Source organism: Panthera pardus, unplaced genomic scaffold, assembly GCF_024362965.1.
Source record: "Panthera pardus isolate Hobbes unplaced genomic scaffold, ASM2436296v1 HiC_scaffold_12, whole genome shotgun sequence".
In the NCBI taxonomy this organism is placed as follows: Eukaryota; Metazoa; Chordata; class Mammalia; order Carnivora; family Felidae; genus Panthera; species Panthera pardus.
In genome coordinates this window covers 27,715,881-27,738,844 of record NW_026526677.1, presented here as the reverse complement: position 1 = coordinate 27,738,844, position 22,964 = coordinate 27,715,881, and the positions used below count along the sequence as shown (strand labels likewise).

Sequence of the window (22,964 nt, the reverse complement as noted above, 5' to 3'; positions counted from 1 at the left end):
AAGTCGGACGCTTAACCGACTGCGCCACCCAGGCGCCCCTTCATTTTAAGCTACATATGGAGTAAGAGGACACTAAAATCTTTTTTAAAGGTTTTACTGTAGCTCTGAATCTATGCCATGACCATTGTTACCACATGGGTATAGGGATCCCCATTTTAGGATTTGCAATCATTCAGACCTGGATTTGAACCTCACTTTTACCTCATTCTAGTTACTTTGGACAAGTCATGTCCCCTCTTTGAGCCTTATCTGTGAAATGAAGAGAAGATCTAGTTTATGATGTGACTATAGAGCTGAAAGGAGAAAGTGCCTGGCTTATACCTGCATGACACCCTACGAGCATGATGGATTATTATCTATTTATATACCTCTGTCTAGATCTGAGCTGTCCAACACAGCAGCCAGTAACCCATGTGGCTATTTAAACTGAAATATAATGGGGCACCTGGGTGGCTCGGTTGAATGTCCGACTCTTGATTTCAGGTCAGGTCATGATCCCAGGGTCATCGGATCGAGCCCCTCATTGGACTCAGCACTGAGCATGGAGCCTGCTTAAGATTCTCTCTCTCCTTCTACCCCTCTCCCCGGCTCATTCTCTCTCTGAAATAAAATAATAAAAAATAAAATATACAGAAATATGATAATTAGAATGAAATAAAATTTAAAATCCAGTTCCTCGATTGCATTAGCCACATGTCAAGTCTCAACAGCCACATGTGGCTAATGGCTTCTATATTAAACAGCACAGACTCAGAACATTTCTATCATTGCAGAAAGTTCTATTAGACAGCATAGGTCTAGACCATCCATCCATTCATGGATAACACTAATAACAGATAATAGACAGATAGACAACAGCCAAGAGATAAATATCTGTATTTATATATATTTATGTTTGTTTATTTATATGTAAGTAGAGAGAGAGATATGTACTTACTTAGGGACTGTTGTCTATCTGCCTATTTATTTATTATTGTCATCCATTAATGGTTGGATGGTGTATATATATATATATATATATATATATATGTATATATATGACTAATAGGAACTAGGTAGATAAATGACAGGAGGGAGGAATAACTAGGAATACACTGTAGATGATGCTACAGACTGACTTGTGCCACCCCCCCCGCCCCCCCCATCGCCCCAAACCTGTATGTTAATCCCCGATGTGCTGGTATATGGAGAGGGAGACTTTGGGAGGTAATTATATTTGGATGAGATCATGAGGGTGGGGTCCCCAAGATAGGATCAGTGTGCTTATAAGAAGGGGACGAGACACCAGAACTCTCTCTGCCATGTAAGGACACAGCAAGAAGGCAGCCAACTGCAAGCCAGGACGAGAGCTCTCACCAGGAACAAGAACTGGCCTGCACCTTGGGCTTGGGCTTACCAGCCTACAGAACTGTGAGAAGTAAACATCTCTTGCTTAAGCCCCACAGTCTGCAGAATTTGGGTATAGCAGCCCCGGCAGACCAACACAGACAATAAGTGTTAATGAGTTTTCAGTCTAGCTTCTTCTATTCATGTGAACCGGACTTTTCACCTTGCAACTGGTTCTGAAAAGAGATCCCCCCACCCCCACCCCACATGAGTAAAATGTGCCTCTCAGCAGGCAGCCGCCTGCAGCGTCTCAGAAAGGCCCCGGCCTGCACCTGTGTTTATTTTTGCAGTGAATGGCCGAATGTCTCCTCCTCCTCACAGGTTTCGAAACTAGATTTTTTCCTGTATACTAATGAACAAGCTGATACATGTCAGCTCTGGATGCGAGAGGACTAGAAAGCAAAGGGGGGTGGGGGGCGGGGGGGGGTCTTTTCCCTCCCACTTCTAAGTTCGGGCTGCCACCTAGTGGGTCCCACCATGAGAGAAACAGGAGGGTTTTGTGTTAAGGACCAGAAACCCGGGTGCAAAATGTGCCCAGCAAACCCTACCAAGCAAAATGGTGGTGTCAGGTCGTGAGCTGAGCGCTTTACACACGTTATCTCACGTCATTTGAAACAACCCCAAGCAGGGGGTATTATGCACGTTTTCCAGATGAGAAAAGAGGCTCAGAGAAAGTGAAGAACCTGCTTCATTGGAAGAATGCTTGGATGAATAAATGAACAAAGGAGTAAAATGAATGCAGGCTTAATTTATATGCAGTGTTCAGAGTTACAGAACCAGCTGCATTCAGATCAACTCTGAGATGAGATTAATAATCCTCGGTGAGTCTGTGAATGGACAGATGGAATCGCTGATACTGATTGATTCCTCCCTCCAGAGGAATCCTCCTTCCGGACCCTGCTGACTGTGTGACCTTCGCCGCTCTGGCTCCCCTCTCCCCCAGCTTGTGACATAACTCCTAGGAACTGGGACTAGGAAACCGTTTGCTGTGGGTTGCAAATAGGAAGCCCAGTGTGGCTGTGTGAGTCACTGAGGAGTTACTTTACGAGGAGGGCGAGGCAGGAATGTGGAGGAAGAGATAAGAGGCCACGCACCAATCAGCATGAGGCCCATGAGGGACATGTGGTGTCTTTGAAAGCAGCTTGTCCCCCCACTCTGAGTGCTTGAGGGGGCTGCCGTCACAGGAGCCTGGCCACCCCTCCCTCCCCAACATGGACAGAGATGGACTTGGAGCCGGGGTGGAGCCCCAACCACATTTCCTCTCTGAGGATGGAAAGTTTCAGTGCAGCCCTCCACTGGCAGCACCGCGGCGTTCCTTTCCTTCTAGAGACCTGGATGCCTCCTTTCTTAACATTTCTCTCATGTTAGTTTCTATTGCTTGCAACCAGAGAACCTCCCTGTCAGCCCCTCTTGTTACTTAAGCTAGTTAGAGCCACTCTGTTCCCCCCACACCCCCTACCCCACAACCAAAAGAAACCCTGAGATAGGTGGATTCTCAGCTCAGGGATTCATTTTTCGGGTTCCCCTCTAGTTCTGTTTCCTCCAGGCGCTGCGCACGCACCTTCTGTGTGAGCTGACTCCCTGGTGTGGAAGGTGAAGGCGCCGGGTGGTGGGTGGCCACAGCCCTCCCTCAGAGGACCCACCTGCAGAGAGGCTGAGCCCTTGGCTTGTCCACTGTGGGCGATGGGGTGCTGCCTGGAAGAAATGTGGTCGGCCCTCTCAAGAAAAAAGACTCACCTTCCTCCCAACTGGGGGCAGCTTCACATCTGTCACCTTATTTCTTGACCCCCACCAACCATCCTGTGAGAGCAACGTCTCCATTTTACAGATGAGGAAACAGGTTCAGAGGGGTTGGGTGACTTTCTCAAGGCCACAGATCTGGTTGGCGACAAAATCAAGACACTGTTGAAAAGGCGGGTGTGCCAGGAGGCACCCATGTTCGCTTCCCGCGAAAACGTTAAAGCGGTGATAGGCTCTCTCTTCCTTCTCTTCCTAGAAGTCAGGCTCCTGCGGGCCCAGATCCTGCCTGACTCCTTTGGCTGTAGAGTGGGGAACAAATCACTTGCATAAAGAAGTGGGAGGTTTTCCCATTACACTTAAATTTTGTATTTCCCTCAGGACTAACAGATCTGTGATGAAGGGGGTGCGGTATATACAGCTGGTTTCATGTTCAATAAAGTTCCATGTTCTATCTTGCTCAAAACAGTTACCACTGGAGAGGAGGGACTTCAGTCCCCCACCTGCAGGGTATTTTACCTCTAGATTCCCTGTGCCCTAATTACCAGAAAGTAGAAGTCACTAATCTGATTGACCAGAGTCCAGAACATTCCTTGGGCCCCATGTTACCAGAGGGTAGGCTTACTAGATCTTAGGTCAGCACATACGTGCTCCATGAAAGCCTATTTATTTCAGGGTACAGCCTTTGTGGCCAGGCCTGACCAGGAGCTTCTTTCCTGCCTCTGTCATGTTTACAACGGAGTGGGCCAATCAGGCCAGAGGAAGAAGGAAGCCTCGTTTATACCTTCAGCCCAACTTCAAATGCTTCAGAGCAGCTTTCTCTTTATTTAGCTCAGTTATGAACAAAGTGGTACTTCTGTTTCGTATCTGGTGGTGTGCTAGTAAATGTTCAACAACCAACACTTTGGGGGAGTGGAGATGGGTAGGAACAAACCTGATTTCTACATTCACCAGTTTCCACGGTGTAAAAACTCTCATGATGGCCAATATCAAAATACCAACATGACATTATCAGGAAGTAATGCACATTATTACACCGTTATATAGTATTTCCACCAACTATAGTGGTGCAAATAGACATAGCCTGAAGAACATAGCTAGTTGTAAAATGTAGCAAAATAATTAGGAAGTGATGGATTTTGAATCTCTATTAAACTTAGTTGTAAATATAGTTTGTGAGTTGAAACAGTTTAATTTTTTTAATGTTCATTTCTTTATTTTGCGAGAGACAGAATCCCAAGCAGGCTCTGCACTGTCAGCATAGTACCCGACACGGGGCTCGATCTCAAGAACCATGAGATCATGACCTGACTGGAAATCAAGAGCTGGACGCTTAACCGCCTGAGCCACCCAGGTGCCCTGATGCAGTTTACTTTTTAATAACGGATGTCTTTAACAACCAGCTTACAAAATTCCTGAATTTTAACAATTGGCTCTCACAAGCTTTTCAAGCTGGCTCCGGCACGCCACCGCCTTCATCTATTATTCCTTGCATATGCTGTCCTCTCAATCAGGACTCCTGTCCGTTTCATCTGCCAATATCCTCTTCTTTGGCGAGCGGTCTCTTCCATTCCATTTTATTCTGGAGGAGCCTCTCTTCCCTCACTTATAAAACACGCCAAGTGTCGTGCCTACTCCACAAGGCGATGGTGAGGATTGAATTGTTCATGTCAATTGTCTCTCTCTGCTAGGCACATGGTATGCAATTAATAAATAGGTGGCCAATCTTATGAGCGTGATGGGGAAGGAGGTGAGTGGTTAGGGGTCCTCAGGGGGTGAGAGCTACTGGGATGGGGGAGGGGATGGGAAACAGGCCCCCACTAGATACATTGCCCTTGGTTTTCCCCACCCTCTCATTAAAATTCTCCAGCCCTTCTCACTGGCTTTGCCAGCCTGAATTTTTCCAGGGTGAACAAGGGAGCTTCTCCAGCAACAACCGGCTTGGGGCAATAGAAATCTGCCTTCTTCCCGGGGAGGGGAGTAGGGCCTGGAATCCCTGCCCAGGGTTAAGAGGACTCCTACCGGTGGATCAGAGCTTACAAACTGCGGGACCCACCAGCCTTTGTTCGGCTGCAACTGCGTTTTCGAAACATTTGAATTCGCTGTTAAGATTTAGAAGCCAGGAACTTTCACCTGACATGGTGCTCAGCTCTTGCCTGGGCAACACGCCGCTGGAACTCGGGATCGGCTGCCCGGCACGCACCGCGGCTGGCTTGTCTCCACGGGGCTCCCTGCACGCTCTTCCACGGTTCCCAGCTGGGCCTTGCAGGCATGCGCATTTGCGTCCTCAGACACTTGGTCACTGCTGGAACATTTGGGCCTGTGTATGCAACTTCCTGGCTCCTACCAGCCATTTCCCCATCTCCCCGCATCTGCATCCTCACACCACAGACGGGACCTGGTGTGATTCCCGATGAACCATCTCTGCTCCACGTACAGAAATAGGTCCCACCTATCTGTCCACTCCAGGCACAATTCCAGCAATTCCTCGTCTCCTCCATCATCACTTTTTCTCCCTCCCAACCACAGGCAGTCACTTCTCCCGTCTTTATAAAGAAAGCCTTCTCCACTCCGCTTGCCCTGCCAGTTTCTGCTCTAGTTCTCTGCTCTCCATGGCAGCTAACGACCTCGGAAGAGTCTCCTCTACCTATGGTCTCCAATTCATCTCCCCCGCTTCTCTCTTAAACCAACTCGAGTCGGGCGTTAAACCCCTATCACTCAACGGAAACTGCTCTTGACAAGATCACCAACACTAAATCCTTGTTGCCAAGTCCAAGAGTGAATCTCAGGCTCAGGGCTATTGGTCAAGAGCTGGCCACGCCCCCTCCTCGACACTTCCTTCACTTGATTCTAAGATGCCTTTCTTTGCGCAAAGCCCAAACGTCACAAATATTTGGCTATGTTCCACAGTGGCTGCAGGCATAGTGGGGGCACAAGGAAATCCAGATGCCAAGCATCAAAATGTTACACTCGATGAAGACTTGTTTCCTAAAATATTCTTTATTTGTGGGCTTGTGTCGCTGAGCTCTCGCTCCTCCTTGCCTTAAGACAGCACCTGGCCTCACGGGTGGTGCCACAAGCCATAGACACCTCTGCCCTAGCAGGGGGGAAAGGACAGGTGGGGCGGGGCCACACTGTGCTGCACCATCACTTCTTGCTTAGTTGGATTATTATGACAGCCTTCTTCCTGCTTTCCCTGCTTCTTTCCTTAGTCTACTCTTACAAGCACAAGTCAGACACTATCACTTGGCTGAAAAACCTCTAACTACTGCATCCTCCACTGGGAGTAAAACCAGAGTCATTGCCATGGCTGCAAAGTCCCATGTGGAAGGACCCTCTGCACTCAACCCTACCATGCTCCCTTCAGTCCTCCTGCTCCAGCCATCTGGGCTCTTTGCTGACCCTAAAACATCCCAGTATGCCCCCAGCCTCAGCCTTTGCACTGGCCCTTGTGCCTGGAACATTCCCCCACGTGCCACATGGCTATCACCCTCAACTTCCTTCACACCTTATTTAAATGTTACCTCTTCTAGAAACCTTATTTGAAATGCCACCCTGTTTTCTTCTGACCCTCCTGACCAACCTTGCCCTACTATTTTTGTTTCCCCCTTAGCAGGTTATCTGTGATACCATATTATGATATTTATTGTCTGTGTCTCCCCAACTCCCAATCCCAAGAGTCTAGGAGGGTACCTGGTACATAATAAGCACGTGAATTTCTAGGAAGGATCATGGCTTTGATCAGATCATCAAAGAGTGTTGTGGTCCAAAAGCTATCCAACAAAACACTTCCCAGGACTAAAGCTGTTTGAAAACCAACTATCTGTTCCAGTCCTCAAAGAGCCTTTCTGAGTAGGGGCACCACAACCAAATATATATTGCCCTTGGCTTTCCCAATTCCCTCCACTGGGAGGTGTTGGGGGGGGGGTCCCCTGAATGCCAGCTGGGCAGCAGCTTCCAGACCCTGTGAGAGAGCTCCCCCAGCAGCAGCACAGAGAGCAGACAAACCAAGAGATTTACCACACAAGTGGGCACTGTATATGGAGTACATGCTGGGAGCAATGGGAACAGCAGTAAATACAGAACAGAAAATAATGATCTTTGACACGACAACAAATGGGACACATTATCTAAGCACTAACACCTAAGGAGGCAGCTGCCCTAGCTCTGGGATGCAGATCCTCAGGAGAGAGAGGCTGACTTCTTTCCAGGCTGCCTTGTCTTCAGTCCTTGTAACTTTTCATCTTTCAGTGCCTTCAAGAATTTATCTGCAGGAGAGCAAAACAAACATGGCTGTAGTAAAGATAAGGGCTCTTCTAACACTTCCAAAGTAAGCTTCTAGGACGCAATTGTGTGCTCCCTGCATGAACCCAGAACCCAACATGGGTAGGAAAAAACCCCTAACAGCCAAAACATGTTTAAGTGGAGCAAATGTAGTAAAGAGGTCCAAGACTCAGCCTGTTTTCTAGGGATTTTTTCCGTGCCTTTGGGGAAGAGGACCTTACAGGGTGCCTGACGAGTTGGGGACCATTCTCATGGCCACATTAACCTAAACATTTAGGTTATTTCATACTCCCCTTCCGTGTGTGGCAGGGGAGCCAACTTAACCTGTGTGGTTGTTTATAATAGCGGGGATAGTCCTTCTAGAACAATCTTCCCTTCTCCAGTGTTGAACTGCAAGCCTTAGCCGGAACACGTGATAGAAAGACAGTCTGCAGAACAGCCTATGGCTAATGAATATTCTACAGTGTGAGAGGTCCTTGTGCCGAGTAGAATCAAATTTAACTTTACCCTTCAAGGAGAACAATCAGTCAGCTTGCATGCTAGAGGAATCCTGCCCACATCAGAGCACACCTGGTCTGCCCTCGTCCAGAGCCCTAAGACTTTAGATGTAACATCTAGAGTCCAAAACCCTGGTGAGAGGACTACCAGAGCCAGGGCTAGGGTTCACAGGGAGGTTACCTTCCAGCATTAAGAAGTGGAGGGCCCCAGAGGCCCTCAGTGAACTGTCCTTGGGCTTTCTGGGTCTTGCACAATTCCCACCTCTACTTACGGACACTCCAACTGCTATTCGCTTCCCCCTCCTCACATGGAGGACCACAGTTGGAGGTAAACACTAAAGCTCAGGTCTCTGAAGGAAGGGGTTTGTGTGTGGCGGGTGATGGTAATATTACTACCACAGGGGACGGGACAGTCATGGTGCAGGGGGTGTCAAGTGCAGGATGGGGTGGTGGTGGATGGAGGTTTGGAGGCTGAGAGTCCAGATTACCAAAAGGGCTCAGGATGGAGGGAGGGTGAAGTTTGGGACAAGAGTGTTCACGAAATCCTGACAGTGATGAGGGAGGGCGTCGGTTGAAATCCAGGAGGAGTGAATCTGGGTGCTGGGGGCGGGGATTGTCGATCTGGGATCTGGACTGAAGTCTTAGCCGGTGGCCACATTGCCGGGGAGGGGATTTGGGAGGCATGGAGCCAAGGGGGTGCGAGTCAAGGCCGGCCAAGGAGGTCACGCACAGCGCTGGGAGTCGAAGCCGTCCCCAGTGATGGTGAGTAGCTCCAGCTCCTTAATCCGGATCTCCAGCTCGCATAACTCCTCGGGGTGGGAGGCGGAGGCGAGCCGGGGAGTCGAGGGGCAGGGAGCAAGGGGCGAGGCAGCCACCTCGGGCCCTGGCGGTGGCGAGTAGAAGAAGCGCAGAGGCTCGTAGGGTATGGAGGCCAGGCCGGAAGGCCAGGGCGGGGGCCAGGGGCGCTCGCCCGGGGGCCCCAGGCCGGGTGGCGGCGGCAGGGGCGCCTGAGGGAGGGACCGTCCCCCCGGCGCCGCCCCGCCAGGTTTCAGCGGCACGAAAAGCTTCTTCCAGATGTTGAAGTCGCTGAGCGGAGACGAGGAGACGCCGCGATCGTAGAGGGACGGGAAGTAGAGGGGCGGAGCAGGACGCTGGCTCATGGTGGGGCTCTGGCCGCCTCGCCGCCCCTTCGGCATCTTTTGAATGGGAGGCTGCGTAGGAGGAACCCCGCGCCTGGAGACGCGCGCCCCAACCCCGAGTCGTCAGGTTCTGAGGTTCCACAGGCCACGCCCCGGCGGAGCGCGGCCCCACCCCTTCGACCAGCCCCGCCCCCGAATAGGCGGGGTTCTGCGGGCCGGCTGGCCACGCCCCAGAACGTGCCCCTCCCACTGAGGACTGGCCTCGTCCCTGGAGCAGGAGTGGGTTGACTAGCAGCGGTGACCGGCAGGCGCGCCTTAATCCGCCGCCCTACCGCCCCCGGGTTTCCGCTGCGCCCCGCGGCCACCACACGCCAGCCAATTTTTTCGCCCCCTCCGGTCCCGCCCCTCGACTCTTCCCACTGCCCCTACGTTCCGCAAACCTGGCTTTGCCGCTATTGCGGCCCTGGCTCCAGCTCCCATCTCACATGTCATCAGAAACTCAGACAAAAACAGGAAGCAGGGAGCTGGCCAGAACTGCAAGAGAATACATTTTTCAGTCTTCTCCTTTCATAGGGAGAAAAATAATATTTCCTAGAAACCTGCCCGCCGCGACAGCAGACTTCCCTTACCACCCTCTCTGCAAAGTATCTGGGGAAATGAGTTGACATCTATCCTACGGGAGGCAAAGGAGAAGATGGTTGACTGGGAATGGCTGTTAAAACCAACCGATGTTTCTGCCAAACTTCCCAGGGTTGTGGAAGATTCTGGAAAAGGGGACTCTGGTATGGACTTGTAATAGAGTGGCAGTAGGTCTTCAATGAAATGCAGTTTACTTTAGTTCTTTTCCAGACACATTACCAGGCGCTAACAGGAAGCAAACTGCCCATAGGAAATCCCACCTCAAATAGCTCACTCTCTTTAAGAGTGACCTGTAGGGGCGCCTGGGTGGCTCAGTCGCTTGAGCGTTCGACTTCGGGTCAGGTCACGATTTTGCGGTCCGTGAATTCGAGCCCCGCGTCGGGCTCTGGGCCGATGGCTCAGAGCCTGGAGCCTGTTTCCGATCTGTGTCTCCCTCTCTCTCTGCCCCTCCCCCGTTCATGCTCTGTCTCTCTCTGTCTCAAAAATAAAATAAAATGTTAAAAAAAAAAATTAAAAAGAGTGACCTGTAGGGGTGGCTGAGTGGGTTAAGTGCCTGACTTCAGCTCAGGTCATTATCTCACGGTTCTTGAGTTCGAGTCCGTGTCAGGGTCTGTGCTGACAGTTCAGAGCCTGGAGCCTGCGTGGGATTCTGTGTCTCCCTCTTTCTCTGCTCCTCCCCCATTCACCCTCTGTCTTCCTCTCTCAAAAATAAATAAACATTTAAAAAAGATAATAATTAAAAAAAAAAGTGACCTGTACTGTCCAAGGGACTTGTCCAGCTCATTTACATACATGAGTAACTTGTATTAGCCACAGACTGGGGGGGGGGGGGATAAATTTCCTTCAAAGCCTCCACCTAATGATTATTGGTATGTAGGGGCCAGTTTAGATTGGCTAGTCAGTACCAGCTCCATTAGCAAAAATGACTATATACAGATGCTGTATATAGGTGTGTGTGTGTGTGGTGTGTGTGTGTGTGTAGCAGAACAGTGGAGACAGATGTCCAGGCTGGAGATCTTTGGGTAAGTCGCTTGACTTCTAAGACAGTTTTCTGTAAAACAGAAATACGAGAACCAGGCTGCCTCACTTGCTTGTGGCAATCCGACAGAAGACAGAATGGTGTGTGTGAAGCACTTGTAAGCTTAGAAACTGTCCAAGTGTAAGGAGCAGCTGTCCCCACTGAGGGACCTATCTGAAGCTGAAAGCTTTGTCTTCCTATACTTAGTGTAAACTCCTTGAGGGCAAGAATCCAGCCTTATAATACTGAACATATAATAGACTTAATAAATACTCGAGAACTTTTGAAACAGTGTTATGTGCTTGGGGAACTGAAGGGGACCAGAATATAGCACTCTAAAACATGCCACTTTGGCATAAGGATTATTGTGAACTGAAGGCAATTGAGGAACAGCAGACACAGGGGAAACTCTGTACTCTCCCTTTCTGCCTAAAAGCAGGGTATAAATTTCCCTTTGTGAAGGTATCCTCCTCCCCTTTCCCATATCAGCAAGAAGAGATGATTCTTATCACTGGAGATGGCACGGACAAGAGCCTGCATAAACAAATCTTACTACACAACCCTTACCTTTGATAAACTTCCCCCATATATCTACCTTCCTACAATTTATGACTTCTAGAAGCCCAATCCCCTTTTCCTTTGTCTTGTCTCTTGTCCACAATTTGTCACCCTTTGTTAAAATGGCTTATAAGCTCTCAAGCCTAAATGCTTCTTTGGGTTTTCACATCTTTTCTGTGAGGCCCCATGTGCATGCATAATAAATCTTTTCTGTTAATCTGTTTTTTCCCAGTTTAATTCACACGATCCAACTACTGAACCTAAGAGAATAGAGGAAACTTCCTCCCCGCCCGCCCGCCCCCCCCCCCCCCCCACCTCTACAGAACCATAGTAGTGGTGAGAACCAGAGTTTTGGACTCAGACCTGGGACCAAGCCCTGGACCTACTGTGTACTCAGCTGTGTGGATGAACTTTTCTGAACCTCAGTTTTTTATCTATGTAATGGGAATAATAATGGTACCAGATGAAGGAGCATAAGGCAAGCTGACAGCCACAAACACCGCCACACCCCCTCCCCTGACCCCCACCCCAGGTGGAATATGTGTGATATTTCTCGGGCACTCCTGGCTGCCCAAAAACAAAGGAAAGGGGGAAAACAAATTGTTAACTGATAGAGAACATAATCCTGCAGGACCTAAATCTCCATCACCCCTCCTATTGATGTGGGGGACAAAGGCAGAAGGAAATGGCAGATAGAACTAAATTACCTTATAACCTGCAGCCCATTGACAAATACTTGAAGCTGGCAGAGTAAAATGTTTCTCCAGGAACTCCCTATGGTCTTAATGCTAATGCTTTGCTAGAGGGAAAACCACCTTAGTTTGACAATAGCTAGGCCTCCACTATCTTGGGAGTCTTCTTTAACCTATGAAAATCTCACTGGAAACTTCCCCTGGATTTTACCTCCCCCAGCCCCATAGTATATAACCAGTCTCTCCTCATGTCCCTGGGCAACTCTTTCTGCCCATGGTTCCTGTCCTCGTGGTTTAATAAAGTCACGGTTTTTGCACCAAAGATGTCCTTGGCTCTGGACCCCATGAGCCCCGCTATCACCCCTAAAACCTCATCAATACCTACTCCTTGAATTGGTAAGATTAAATGAGACAATCTAAGTACTCTGCCATAGAACATGTTCAGTAATGTTAACTCTTTTATTCTATGTTGAAGATCCTTAGATTTTGCATTATGTTCTTTAAATGATGCAGTCACATTTTTACTCCTATGTATCCATTCAAAGAGAAAAAGCTTACAGATTTTAACTCCATGGTAATCTAAACAGATTTTATACTGGGTGGCTTAATTATAAGACAATCATAACATTACAAATGGTAGGTTAAAAGAAAGGTGGTTTCCTCTAACAACCACACAAGAAAACTCAGGTGCCACAGTGAACAAACACTGAGATAAATCCCAGCGAAGTCTATATGGGGTAATAACCTCAGTAGTTACGGCAAAACCCCACAAATTATTCCTGCAAACATCTGGGAAAGTCAAGTTGGTGATGAAAAAACAGAACAGGTTTATGTTTATTTTAAAAACATTTTTTTATGTTTATTTTTGAGAGAGAGCGAGCGGGGGAGGGGCAGAGAGAGAGGGAGACACAATCTGAAGCAGGCTCCTGGCTTTGAGCTGTCAGCACAGAACCCAGCATGGGGCTCAAATCCAGGAACTGTGAGATCCTGACCCGAGCTGAAGTCAGATGCTTAACTGAGTCACCCAGGTGCCCCTAGATACCCCTAGTTACCTCATCTATTTTAAACAGAACATTCCCCTCCCTGGGCTCTGAAGCTCTAGTGTCACCTGTCTTGCCTTTCAAATTCCCCATTAAGTACCATCCTGTTGGGGCTTGAGGGATTCCATCTCTTTCTTTTTTTTTTTTTTTTTTTTTTTTGGATTTGTTTATTTTTTGAGAGAGAGAAAGAGATTGAGAGAGTGAGAGGGGAAGGGGCATAGAAAGAGGGAGAAAGAGTCCTAAGGAGGCTCTGTGCTGGCAGTGTGGAGCCTGATGTGGGGCTCGAATTCATGAAATGTAAGATCATGACCTGAGCCGAAATCAAAAACCAGATGCTTAACTGACTGAGCAACCCAGGTACCCCTGAGGGATTCAATTGCTAAGACCCAAGCTCCCTGTCTGCACTTGGAACCAGTGAGAGAGATGCTCACACGGGTTCCTCTTTGCTACTAAAGGTCTTTTGGAGGACACGGCTTGAGGTCTGGAAGCCAGGTGGGATTACTAGAACTACATCCCTCAGCTGAGCTCACCTACCCGGCGCAAGGGCCTGTGGGAAAGGGCCTTGTCCGCAGAGAAAGAGCCTTTACTGGCACAGCGAAGAGCAGGCCAAAGACAGACCTGGTCCGTTCTCCAAACTCACCCAAAAGGGCAGTTCTTCTTCCACTCTCAGGAGAAGGAGGCACACGAGTGTCACCCTTAAGACACGTGACACAGGATGCCTGGGTGGCTCAGTCCGTTAAGGCTCTTGGTTTTGGCTCAGGTCATGACCTCACGGTTTGTGAGTTCAAGCCCCACATCAGGCTCTGTGCTGACAGCTCAGAACCTGGAACCTGCTTTGGATTCTGTGTCTCTCTCTCTCTCTGTCCCTCCCCTTCTCCCTCCATCTCTCTCTCTCTCTTAGACTTAAAAAAAAAAAAAAAACCACACATGGCACAGTGGGATGAGGGTTCCTCCCAAAACTCTGATTTAAACTCTCTAACCCAGGCTGCCGCCCCTTAGTCGGGGGTTATGATTTCCCATCGCCAAAGCCCTCTTCAGCCAGGAGCTGCCGGGACTACGCGGGTTACTGTTTGCCTCATTTCCTCAGCCATGGCCTGCCTGAGGAGTAAGACAGCTCAGCACCTCAGCTCTGCATCTAGACACGCTGCTGGTGATCACAGCCTCCCCAGGTTCCCAGGCTCGTGAAGGGCACATCGTGATTTGCCATGTCTGCCTTGGCTCCAGATGGCTTTTAGGGCCATGTAGTGCTTGTGGTTTGGAATACAACAGAGAGGTTGTGGAGTGGATGTTTGTGGTCATCCCCCCACCACCAAATTTATATGTTAAAATCCTAACCCTCAATATGAGGCCATTAGGAGGTGGGGCCTTTGGGAGGTGATTAGGTCAGGAGGTGGAGCCCTCGTGAATGGGATTAGTGCCCTTAGAAAAGAGAGCTCAGGGGGCCTGGGTGGCTCAGTTAAGCATCCGACTTCCGCTCAGGTCATAGTTAGGGTCAGGCGTAAGGCAGGGTAAAGATAGGAGTCAGAGGCTAAAAAATTTTAGCAGTCAAAGGCTTTATTTGGGAACTAAGGTCTCTGGTGAGGTTCTGTGACTTAGGGAGAGAGAGAGAGAGAAAGAGAGAGAGAGAGAGAGAAGTCAGGGAAGTCGCACCCAGGTGTGGTGGGGTGGGGTTTTTAAGCTGCAGCGGTTCCAGGTTTAGGTCCAGGTGGGCCTTTTTCGCATCAGGTCGTGCTGTGGCTCGGTGATTGGTTGACTCCAACTGGTTCTGGCACCCTACTAGGGGCTTTTCGTTGGGTTGCACTGGCAAGATGGCTGTCTCCTCTACTGTGGTTCCAAGGACATCCTAACATTCCAACCTCTTATTGGTGATAATGGGCGACGGATCTGATCTGGCTGCTTCCTGAGGGTGTAAGGGCGACGTCATGGTATGTGGGGCCTGAGGTTGGAATGCGGGAATATGGCCGGACCATCATCTGGCGAAATGCAACCTGGGAAACTTCATGAATTCGCTTTTGTACGAAACGGAGAAAACAAGGTAAGAGCAGAAGTATTATACAGATAGCAACTAGTGGGGTGACTATGGTGAGGAGCCAAGTTAGGAGGGGTGATTGCCACCAGGAGGTTAGGGGGTGTGAGGATCCTGGGCGGGCGGATAGAGTTTTTTTGGATTTCCTTTAGGTGTTCTATATTGGTTTCAACTAAGCCTGATTCATTGAGGTAGTAGCAACATTCTTCCCTCAGGAACAGGCATGTTCCCCCTTTTTTGCTGTCAGGAGATGTAGGGCTCGTCGGTTTTGTAGAGTGACCTGTGCTAGGGAGTTGATCTGCCTCTGTAAGGCGGATAGGGAGGTTGCTGAGGCTTCTAGTTTATTGAGGATGTCTCGGCCCAACAGGGGGATGGGGTAGGAGGGGATGACTAGGAAGGAGTGGGAGAAGTGGAAGCCATCCAGGCAGCAGGTGAGTACCGGTGTGCATGGGGGAATGGAGGGGGTGCCATTTATGCCCATGACCGAAACGGAGGACGGCGTGGTAGGGCCGGAATAGCTCGGCAGGACAGAATAGGTAGCCCCCGTGTCCAACAGAAAGGAGATGGACTTATCTGCTACCTGGAGTTTTACCCTGGGCTCAGTGTGGGTCACCAGCCCACCGGTGTGGGTCACCGGCCCGAGTCTGGGCCTCGTCAGTCGTCATCCTCCATCTCCAGCAGTTGGAAGGCAGAGTCCAATCGGGGTGAAACCTCGCCATGTGGGGGCGTTGCGAGTCTGTCCTCCCCTGGGTTAGGACAATCGGATTCCCAATGGCCCATTTGCTGGCACAATGGGCATGGACTGGTACGCTTTTTGGGATGGGGACACTGACGAGACCAATGGCCTTCTTGGCCACATTTAAAGCATGGCCCCGGAGGGGGCCATGGCCCGGAGGGCTTTATTGTGGCTGGCCTCAGGGCAGCTACCAAGGCTGGGGTCTGTAATTGTACCGTTTGTTGGAGACGGGCCTATCGCCGTTGTTCTTGAGCTTCCTCTCGGCCATTAAAAACTTTAAAAGCCATCTTTCCCAGGTTGGCCATAGGGGTTTGAGGACCATCTTCGGCCTTTTTTAGTTTTTTTTTTGAATATCAGGGGCTGATTGGGAAATAAAGTAGGTGGCCAATACTGTGGCCCCAGTGGGGTTGGTAGAGTCTAGTCTGGTATACTGGGTAAGTGCCTCTGTGAGCTGGCTAAGGAAGGCTGCGGGGTTTTCATTGGGGTCCTGTATTATTTCTTGAAGTTTGTTAAAATTTACTGATTTGAGGTTGCCCTCATGCCTGCTAGTAGGCACTGGATCATCTGGTCCCAGCACCGGTGACCATTGCCTGCATGTTGGTAGTTCCAATTGGGGTCGGCCGCCGGGACAGCATCGGCCCCTACAGACTGGCATAGTGGCGTCGGTCATGTGGGTTTGGTCTGCATATTCCCTGGCTGTGGCCTGGATGCGCTCCCTCTCCTCAGGGGTGAGGGTAGAGGTGAGGATTACATGGATGTCATGCCATGTGAGACTGTAGGCTTGGGCAAGGTATTGGAATTCCTTAATGTATTGGGTGGGGGTCAGCGGAGAATGACCCTAACCGCTTTTCAATGGCGGATAAGTCTTGGAGGGAGAAGGGGACGTGAACACGAACCAGGCCTTCAGGTCCTGCCACCTCATGGAGAGGTAAGATGGCCGCTGGGGTCTGTTCGCTGGGAGGGGCCTGAGCACGAGTTGGGGATGATATAGGAGGCAAGGGCAGGACGGCTGGGGGTTGGGAGTATGGAGTGGGGGCGAGAGCCGGTGGGCGGCGTGGCTAGATCCTCTAACGGGTCGGAGATGGGGGAAGTTGGTGAGGTGGGGTCGTCGGGGGATTGTGGGCGGGCAAGGAGCATACATGCAGAGGGGCAGGAGGAACATAGGTTGGGGCGAGACCTGAGGTCCCAAAAGGCCATGACGTAGGGTATTTCTCCCTGTTTTCCCACCCAATGGCAGAAATTGCCCAGATCGGTTAAGATTTGGTATTGTAAAGACCCCTCGGGTGGCCATTGAGGATCATTATCTAATTTGTACTGTATCTAATTTGTAGTCTGGCAGATGAGTCGCTTACAACGAAGTTCGCCTTGTAAGCCCAGGAGCCAGAAGTTTTAACAGACATTGGAGGGGGGTAAGAGATCGAGGCGGTTTAGACTCAGTACTCCCCATTGGCATGGCAGGGCGAGGCGTCCCTCGCGCTGCAATAAGGGGCCTATTGGCGTGCGGGCCTTGCGGCTTGTGGAGGAAAGGAGGCTGACTTGCGAGACGTCTCTCGTGGGTGTCAGCCGTAGTTGGAGGAGGGAAGGAGGGGTCTGTCCTACTTACCGGCTCCTGTAGGCGCTTTTGAGTAGGTGGTTGGCCTCTGGCTTGGCAAGGAGGGAGCTCAGCCAAGGGAGGCCAGCTACTACCTCCCCCCGGGTTTCGGCACCAAATGTTAGGGTCAGGCGTAAGGCAGGGTAAAGATAGGAGTCCGAGGCTAAAAAATTTTAGCACTCAAAGGCTTTATTTGGGAACTAAGGTCTCCGGCGAGGTTCTGTGACTCAGGGAGGGAGAGGGAGAGTCGCACCCAGGTGTGGTGGGGGTGGGGTGGGGGTTTTTAAGCTGCAGTGGTTCAGGGTTTAGGTCCAGGTGGGCCTTTTTCGCATCAGGTCGTGCTGTCGCTCGGTGATTGGTTGACTTCCAATTGGTTCTGCAACGCTACTAGGGGCTTTTCGTTGGGTTGCACTGGCAAGATGGCCGTCCCCTCTACTGTGGTTCCAAGGACATCCTAACAGTCATGATCTCAGGGTTCCTGAGTTCCAGCCCCGCATTGGGCTCTATGCTGACAACTCGGAGCCTGGAGCCTGCTTTGGATTCTATGTCTCCCTCTCTCTCTGCCCCTCCCCTGCTCATGCTCTGTCTCTCTCTCACACACAAATAAACATTAATAGAAGAAGAAGAAGAAAAGAGAGGTCAGAGAGCTCCTTTGCCCTTTCCACCATGTGAGGAAACAGCCAGATGATGGATGCCTGTGAGCCAGGAAGGGGTTTTCACCAGACACAAGATATGCCAGAGTCTTGCTCTTGTACTTTCCAGCTTCCACGTCTGTGAGAAATAAATGTTTGTTGCTTAAGCCACCTAGTCTGTGGCATTTTGTTATAGTAGCCTGAATGCACGTTTGAACCCAGGAGTCTGCGACTTGGGGAAAATCACATCACCTCTCTGAACTTCAATCTTCTATAAAATGAAGACAATATCTACTTCACAGCGTTGATGTAGTTGATGAAAATATGTACAAGCAGTACCTGGGACACACAGTGGGTGCTCAATAAAGTGTGACTGTGATGATTATACAGTCTTAGGTGGATTCTTTAGTCCACCATGAAGCCCTAGTGAGTTGACTAGGAAAATGGAGTGGGGAAGGGGGGGGCGTGTCACTTCTAGAAGACCAAACCCACTCCAGATAATTTAGCAAGCCCTATACCCTGGAAACTGCTTCCTTGCTGTAGTGCTGAGGACAGTGATAGTAAACACGTGAAGAGAGGCTACCTACCGTGTGCCACACACTTGTCTTAACTCCGCTAATCTTCCTAACAACCCTGGTCTCGGGTGGTGTTATCCGAATTTTCCAGATGAGAAAACTGAGGCACGTGAAGTGAAGCAATTGCCCGAGGTCCTGTGACTGGTTAGCGTCAGAGCTGGCATTCCTAACAGGTGGATGAGCTCCACCGCCCCTCCTCTGGGGCCCCCCACAGGCCCCCCAGCCCTCAGGTCAGGCCCACAGCTGGGCACTTGGCCTCCTGTCCTCTTCCCGGCAGGGGGCTGGCTCTACTTGGAAGTTGTTTGTGCCCAGCTATTCTGGGAACAGCCTTTTTCTTGATCACTCATCTGAATTAACCATTGTGTTGGTCTGGATCTAGGGGACCAGATCCAGGGGACGTTCACACTTCACAACACCCTCCATTTATAAAAGTTTCTGAGAAGTACAGTTCGGTCCTTATTCTCATTTCCCTCAGTGGGTGTTCCTCTGTACTGGCAGGGTCAGCAAATCCTTTAATAAATGGAAGCCTGAGAGGCAGTTGAGCGCAATGGAGCGAACAGGCCTTGGAAGATCCACCGGCATCAGCCAGCTGTACGGCCTTTGGGTAAAAATAATTGCAGCGAGCACCTCCTGACGGCTTACGATTGTGCATTCTCATGTTATCTGGATAGCAACGCTCACAGTGTATACATCTGTCAGAATTTTCTGGGCACAAGCAACAGAAATTGATACTGAGAATTTACACAGAGGGCTAGGAGACAGCTCATGGGTGTGAAAGCTTAAGAGTTAGGTGGAGGAGGTACAAAAACCGGAGTAGCTTCAGGATCGAGGTAGCAGGAAGGAGTCAATAACCTGTTCAGTTCCGTCCCGGGGGTGGTAGCCAGCTGTTGGTTGGCCGGCTATTCTTTCTTTCTTTCTTTCTTTCTTTCTTTTTTTTAATGTTTATTTATTCTTGAGACAGAGACAGAGCATGAGGGGGGAGGGACAGAGAGAGAGGGAGACACAGAATCTGGAACAGGCTCCAGGCTCCGAGCTGTCAGCACAGAGCCCGACGTGGGGCTGGAACCCACAAACTGTGAGATCATGACCTGAGCCGAAGCCGGCCGCTCAACCGACTGAGCCACCCAGGGCGCCTCATTGGCTGGCTATTCTTAATGACTATTCCCTTATCCTTTTACCCTTGCCACCTTCCCCTTACAGAGGTTGGAAAAATTAAATACTAGCTTTGCCAGTCCCCCTTTAAGGTAGGGGTGGCCATGGGACACAGTTGCGGTCAGAAGATATGACCAGAGGATAGCTGGGAATTTCTGGGAAAGATTATACTTTCCTGATAAGACTGATGAAAACTGAAGCTTTCCCTTCATCTCTTTCTGCCTTAAAACTTGCAATGCTGGAACTTCTGCAGTCCCTTTGTGATCAGGAGGGAAAGACCAAGACTATCACCAACAGACACACCAGCCCAGACATTGTGGAGCAGTTGAACCAATGCCAGCGGCTGCTTACCTGCAGAGTGTTTATGCGAGAAAATCAGACTTTGTCTGATTAAGCTACTCTGAGTTGGGTTGTCTGTTACTTGCAGGCTTCCTGAGAGGCTCACACCTTCAACCAAAACCGTTTTTCTCCCCCCCCCAGTCCTTGCAGAACTCCACCGAAGACTTAAATTCTGGGGAAGAACATGCCCAACTTTCTCGGCTGGAGGAGGGTAGGCCACCTTCGTTAACGGTTCCGCCGATACCGCACTTAAAGGGTGGGGTGGGGGGGTTCCTCAAAAGATGAGTATGCTCTCGTTGCCAGAGGTGGGGGGAACAGAGGCCAAGAGGCTGAAAGTCAAATGTCCGTTAAGATGGGTGTCACGGTTACAGCCGTGAGGCTGACGCAGAGTCTCAGGGTGGCGACATAGTATGCCCGAAGCCTCTGCGGCATGGGCACGTACGGGGCCTGGCACTTTACCTTGCTGCAAGTGTATTGCATTTAAGTAAAGGATTGCTGGCGTGGGATTTCATTGTAAACCCAAATCTTAAAAAAAAATTCTCAAAGCTACATTATTCATATCATATACACGTTATTTCCATCCCAATCTTGAGTGTTCTTTTAACTGCTTCCCATAGCTCGGGAAGGAGGGTGGTTTAGTTAGTAACTGTCAGTTAACCCTTTTCACTAGATGTCTTGGTTAGAGATATTTGGTTGCAAAGAACACAACCTTTCCTACTCATTCAAGCACCAGGAAAGGGCAGGAGGAGTTACAGTATGATTAGACCTGACTGAATCCAAGGGCAGAAATGGACAGGAAACTAATTTGTAAGCACTCTGATGGATTTGGGTATAGATGATAAATACTAGTCATGATTACTGAGAAAAATTAAGTGGACCCCTACATTTATAGTGTTTGGAATAGTGCCTGGCACATGGTAAGCCCTCAAGTTGGGACCAGTATACTCCAGGGTTTAACATTCAGGGTCAGGCCCCATTTTGTCTACATCAGGAGAGTTTATGAACTGAAACACTAAGTTCCAGTTCTGGCCATAACACCATGTCACGAAAACACATGAGAAGGTAAACAACGCTGTTTACATTCCCGTAAGGCCTCCATCTTATCCGCATCAAAGTTTTGCCTGATTTTTATAAAACTGACAGCCAGACGGGGTGGTGTTAACTGAGCCAGCGTGGGCACGGATTGTATATAGGAGTGACACGGTGTGGTTGGCTGGTTTGCATGGAGCCAACAATAGTGAGGCTGGAGAGAGAAGCACCCTTAGGGAAGCCCATCACGGAAATGAAGGTCCTCACTCCACAGTGTAGGACTTGTTTCCCAGTTCAGTGCCCTTGCCCCCTGCAGGGTGTGTGGTGTCTCACCACTTCGCCTCCCAGAGGCTGTGGACCTACACGACTGCTGGGGAAAAGGAGGACAGACAGACATCCTTACTTACGACAGAGCCTTGCAGGCACCCATCTACTCCAAAATAATGCATATATAAACAGGAAGTTTTAGCCCAAGTAGAAATCTTGTGGTGAACAATCCCATAATAGGCAATATGAATAGGAGATCTCTGGTCAATTTCTACAAAGCCAGTGGAGTGAATACAATGTGTTTCACTGTCGATTCTCCGATCCCTTTAGTTTTAACAACCCTGGACTCCATGTAACCTGCGTCTTTATTATAGCCCACTTCCTATCTGCCAGACACTTTACAAATGTGAGACCACAAGCCTCACACAATTTTTTTTGAGGTAGGTGCAGGAAGCCGGAGTTCAGACAGGGCCAGAAAGCTTGTCTAGAGACATAGCCAATTAGTGGAAGAGACAGGATCTGAACCCAGGCCCCCAACTACCAAATCCATGCACTCAACTGCTGTTATCCTGAAATGAAATAATTATGAGAGGCAGTGGGCCTTGGAAACAGACTGTGGCAAACACAGTGTTTTGAAATTATATCATGTTTCCTAAAAGTCCTAAGTGGGTTCTACAAAGCTCACCCGGTTGGATAACGTAAACTTTCAGTGAAAAAACAACTGTACTTAATGTTTTTCTTTTTTTTTTTTTAATTTTTTTTTTAATGTTTATTTTTGAGACAGAGAGAGACAGAGCATGAACGGGAGAGGGTCAGAGAGAGAGGGAGACACAGAATCTGAAGCAGGCTCCAGGCTCTGAGCTGTCAGCACAGAGCCCGACGCGGGGCTCGAACTCACAGACCGTGAGATCATGACCTGAGCCAAAGTCAGACGCTCAACCGACTGAGCCACCCAGGCGCCCCTTAATGTTTTTATTTCTAAAAAGAGGCAGGCATCAATTTCTTCAAAGCAAAAAAGCACCCGGATCTCCTCCAGGCTTTGTCCCAAAGTCAAATTGGCATGCATTAAAGGCAGGTGCAAAGGACATAAGGTAGCACAGTGGCCGACTGGGCAGCTGAGTGTGAACCCTAGACTTGACGATATATTAACCTTGGTGACAGTCAGCAATTCAAATTTCTTCAAACGTAGTTTTCTTCCTAATCAGTGAGATGATGATAGTACAGAAAAAAATACATGTAAAACAGAGCACAGAACCCCGCACCATCAAGTTCCCCTCATTAGAGGGGATATCAGGTAAGTACTGCTTCCAGCCAGTGCTGTGCCTTCTCAGCACAAGAATCTCTTAGAAATGTTAGCATTAGTTCAGACTGTTTGCAAGGAAAAGAAACCCAATGTAAGCTAGCAGATGTTGAACACTGATGAGGAACTTACAATGTGCAAGATGAATCATCTGGCCCCAGAGGACTCAAACATATAAAGCATGGTTCATGCTCAGGGAGTTCCAAGTCCAAAAATGTGGGTGAGGCAGGCTCTTATCTTATCAGGACACACCCTACATGTTAAGTCATGGGGCCCAAGGGGAATATACTCATAGGACCCAAGGGGAATATACTCATATCTTGAGGC

The 22,964-nt window shown here is 49.5% G+C and overlaps 1 protein-coding gene and 1 long non-coding RNA gene across 2 annotated transcripts; one reads left to right on the top strand and one right to left on the bottom strand.

Annotated features, from left to right (window-relative positions):
* Positions 1-7,134: 7,134 nt before the first annotated feature.
* On the bottom strand, positions 7,135-9,404 carry CUNH11orf91 (chromosome unknown C11orf91 homolog). Its single transcript, XM_019470058.2, has 2 exons — positions 8,635-9,404; positions 7,135-7,391 (listed from the first exon to the last, which is right to left on the bottom strand). The coding sequence occupies exons 1-2, from the start codon at positions 9,098-9,100 to the stop codon at positions 7,306-7,308; spliced, it is 552 nt and encodes a 183-aa protein (XP_019325603.1). The 5' UTR covers positions 9,101-9,404; the 3' UTR covers positions 7,135-7,305.
* Positions 8,599-11,475, top strand: LOC109279154 (uncharacterized). The gene is made up of 2 exons (XR_002086037.2): positions 8,599-8,666; positions 11,190-11,475. It is a non-coding gene; the product is annotated as an uncharacterized LOC109279154 (long non-coding RNA).
* The last annotated feature ends 11,489 nt before the right edge of the window (positions 11,476-22,964 follow it).

Coding starts and splice junctions, on each gene's coding strand:
- CUNH11orf91 (XM_019470058.2), bottom strand. CDS start 9,100: ATGCCGAAGGGGCGGCGAGGCGGCCAGAGCCCCACCATGAGCCAGCGT. Junction 7,392..8,634: donor CGGCTTCGACTCCCAGCGCT/GTGCGTGACCTC, acceptor GCTCTCCTGCAG/ATAAATTCTTGAAGGCACTG.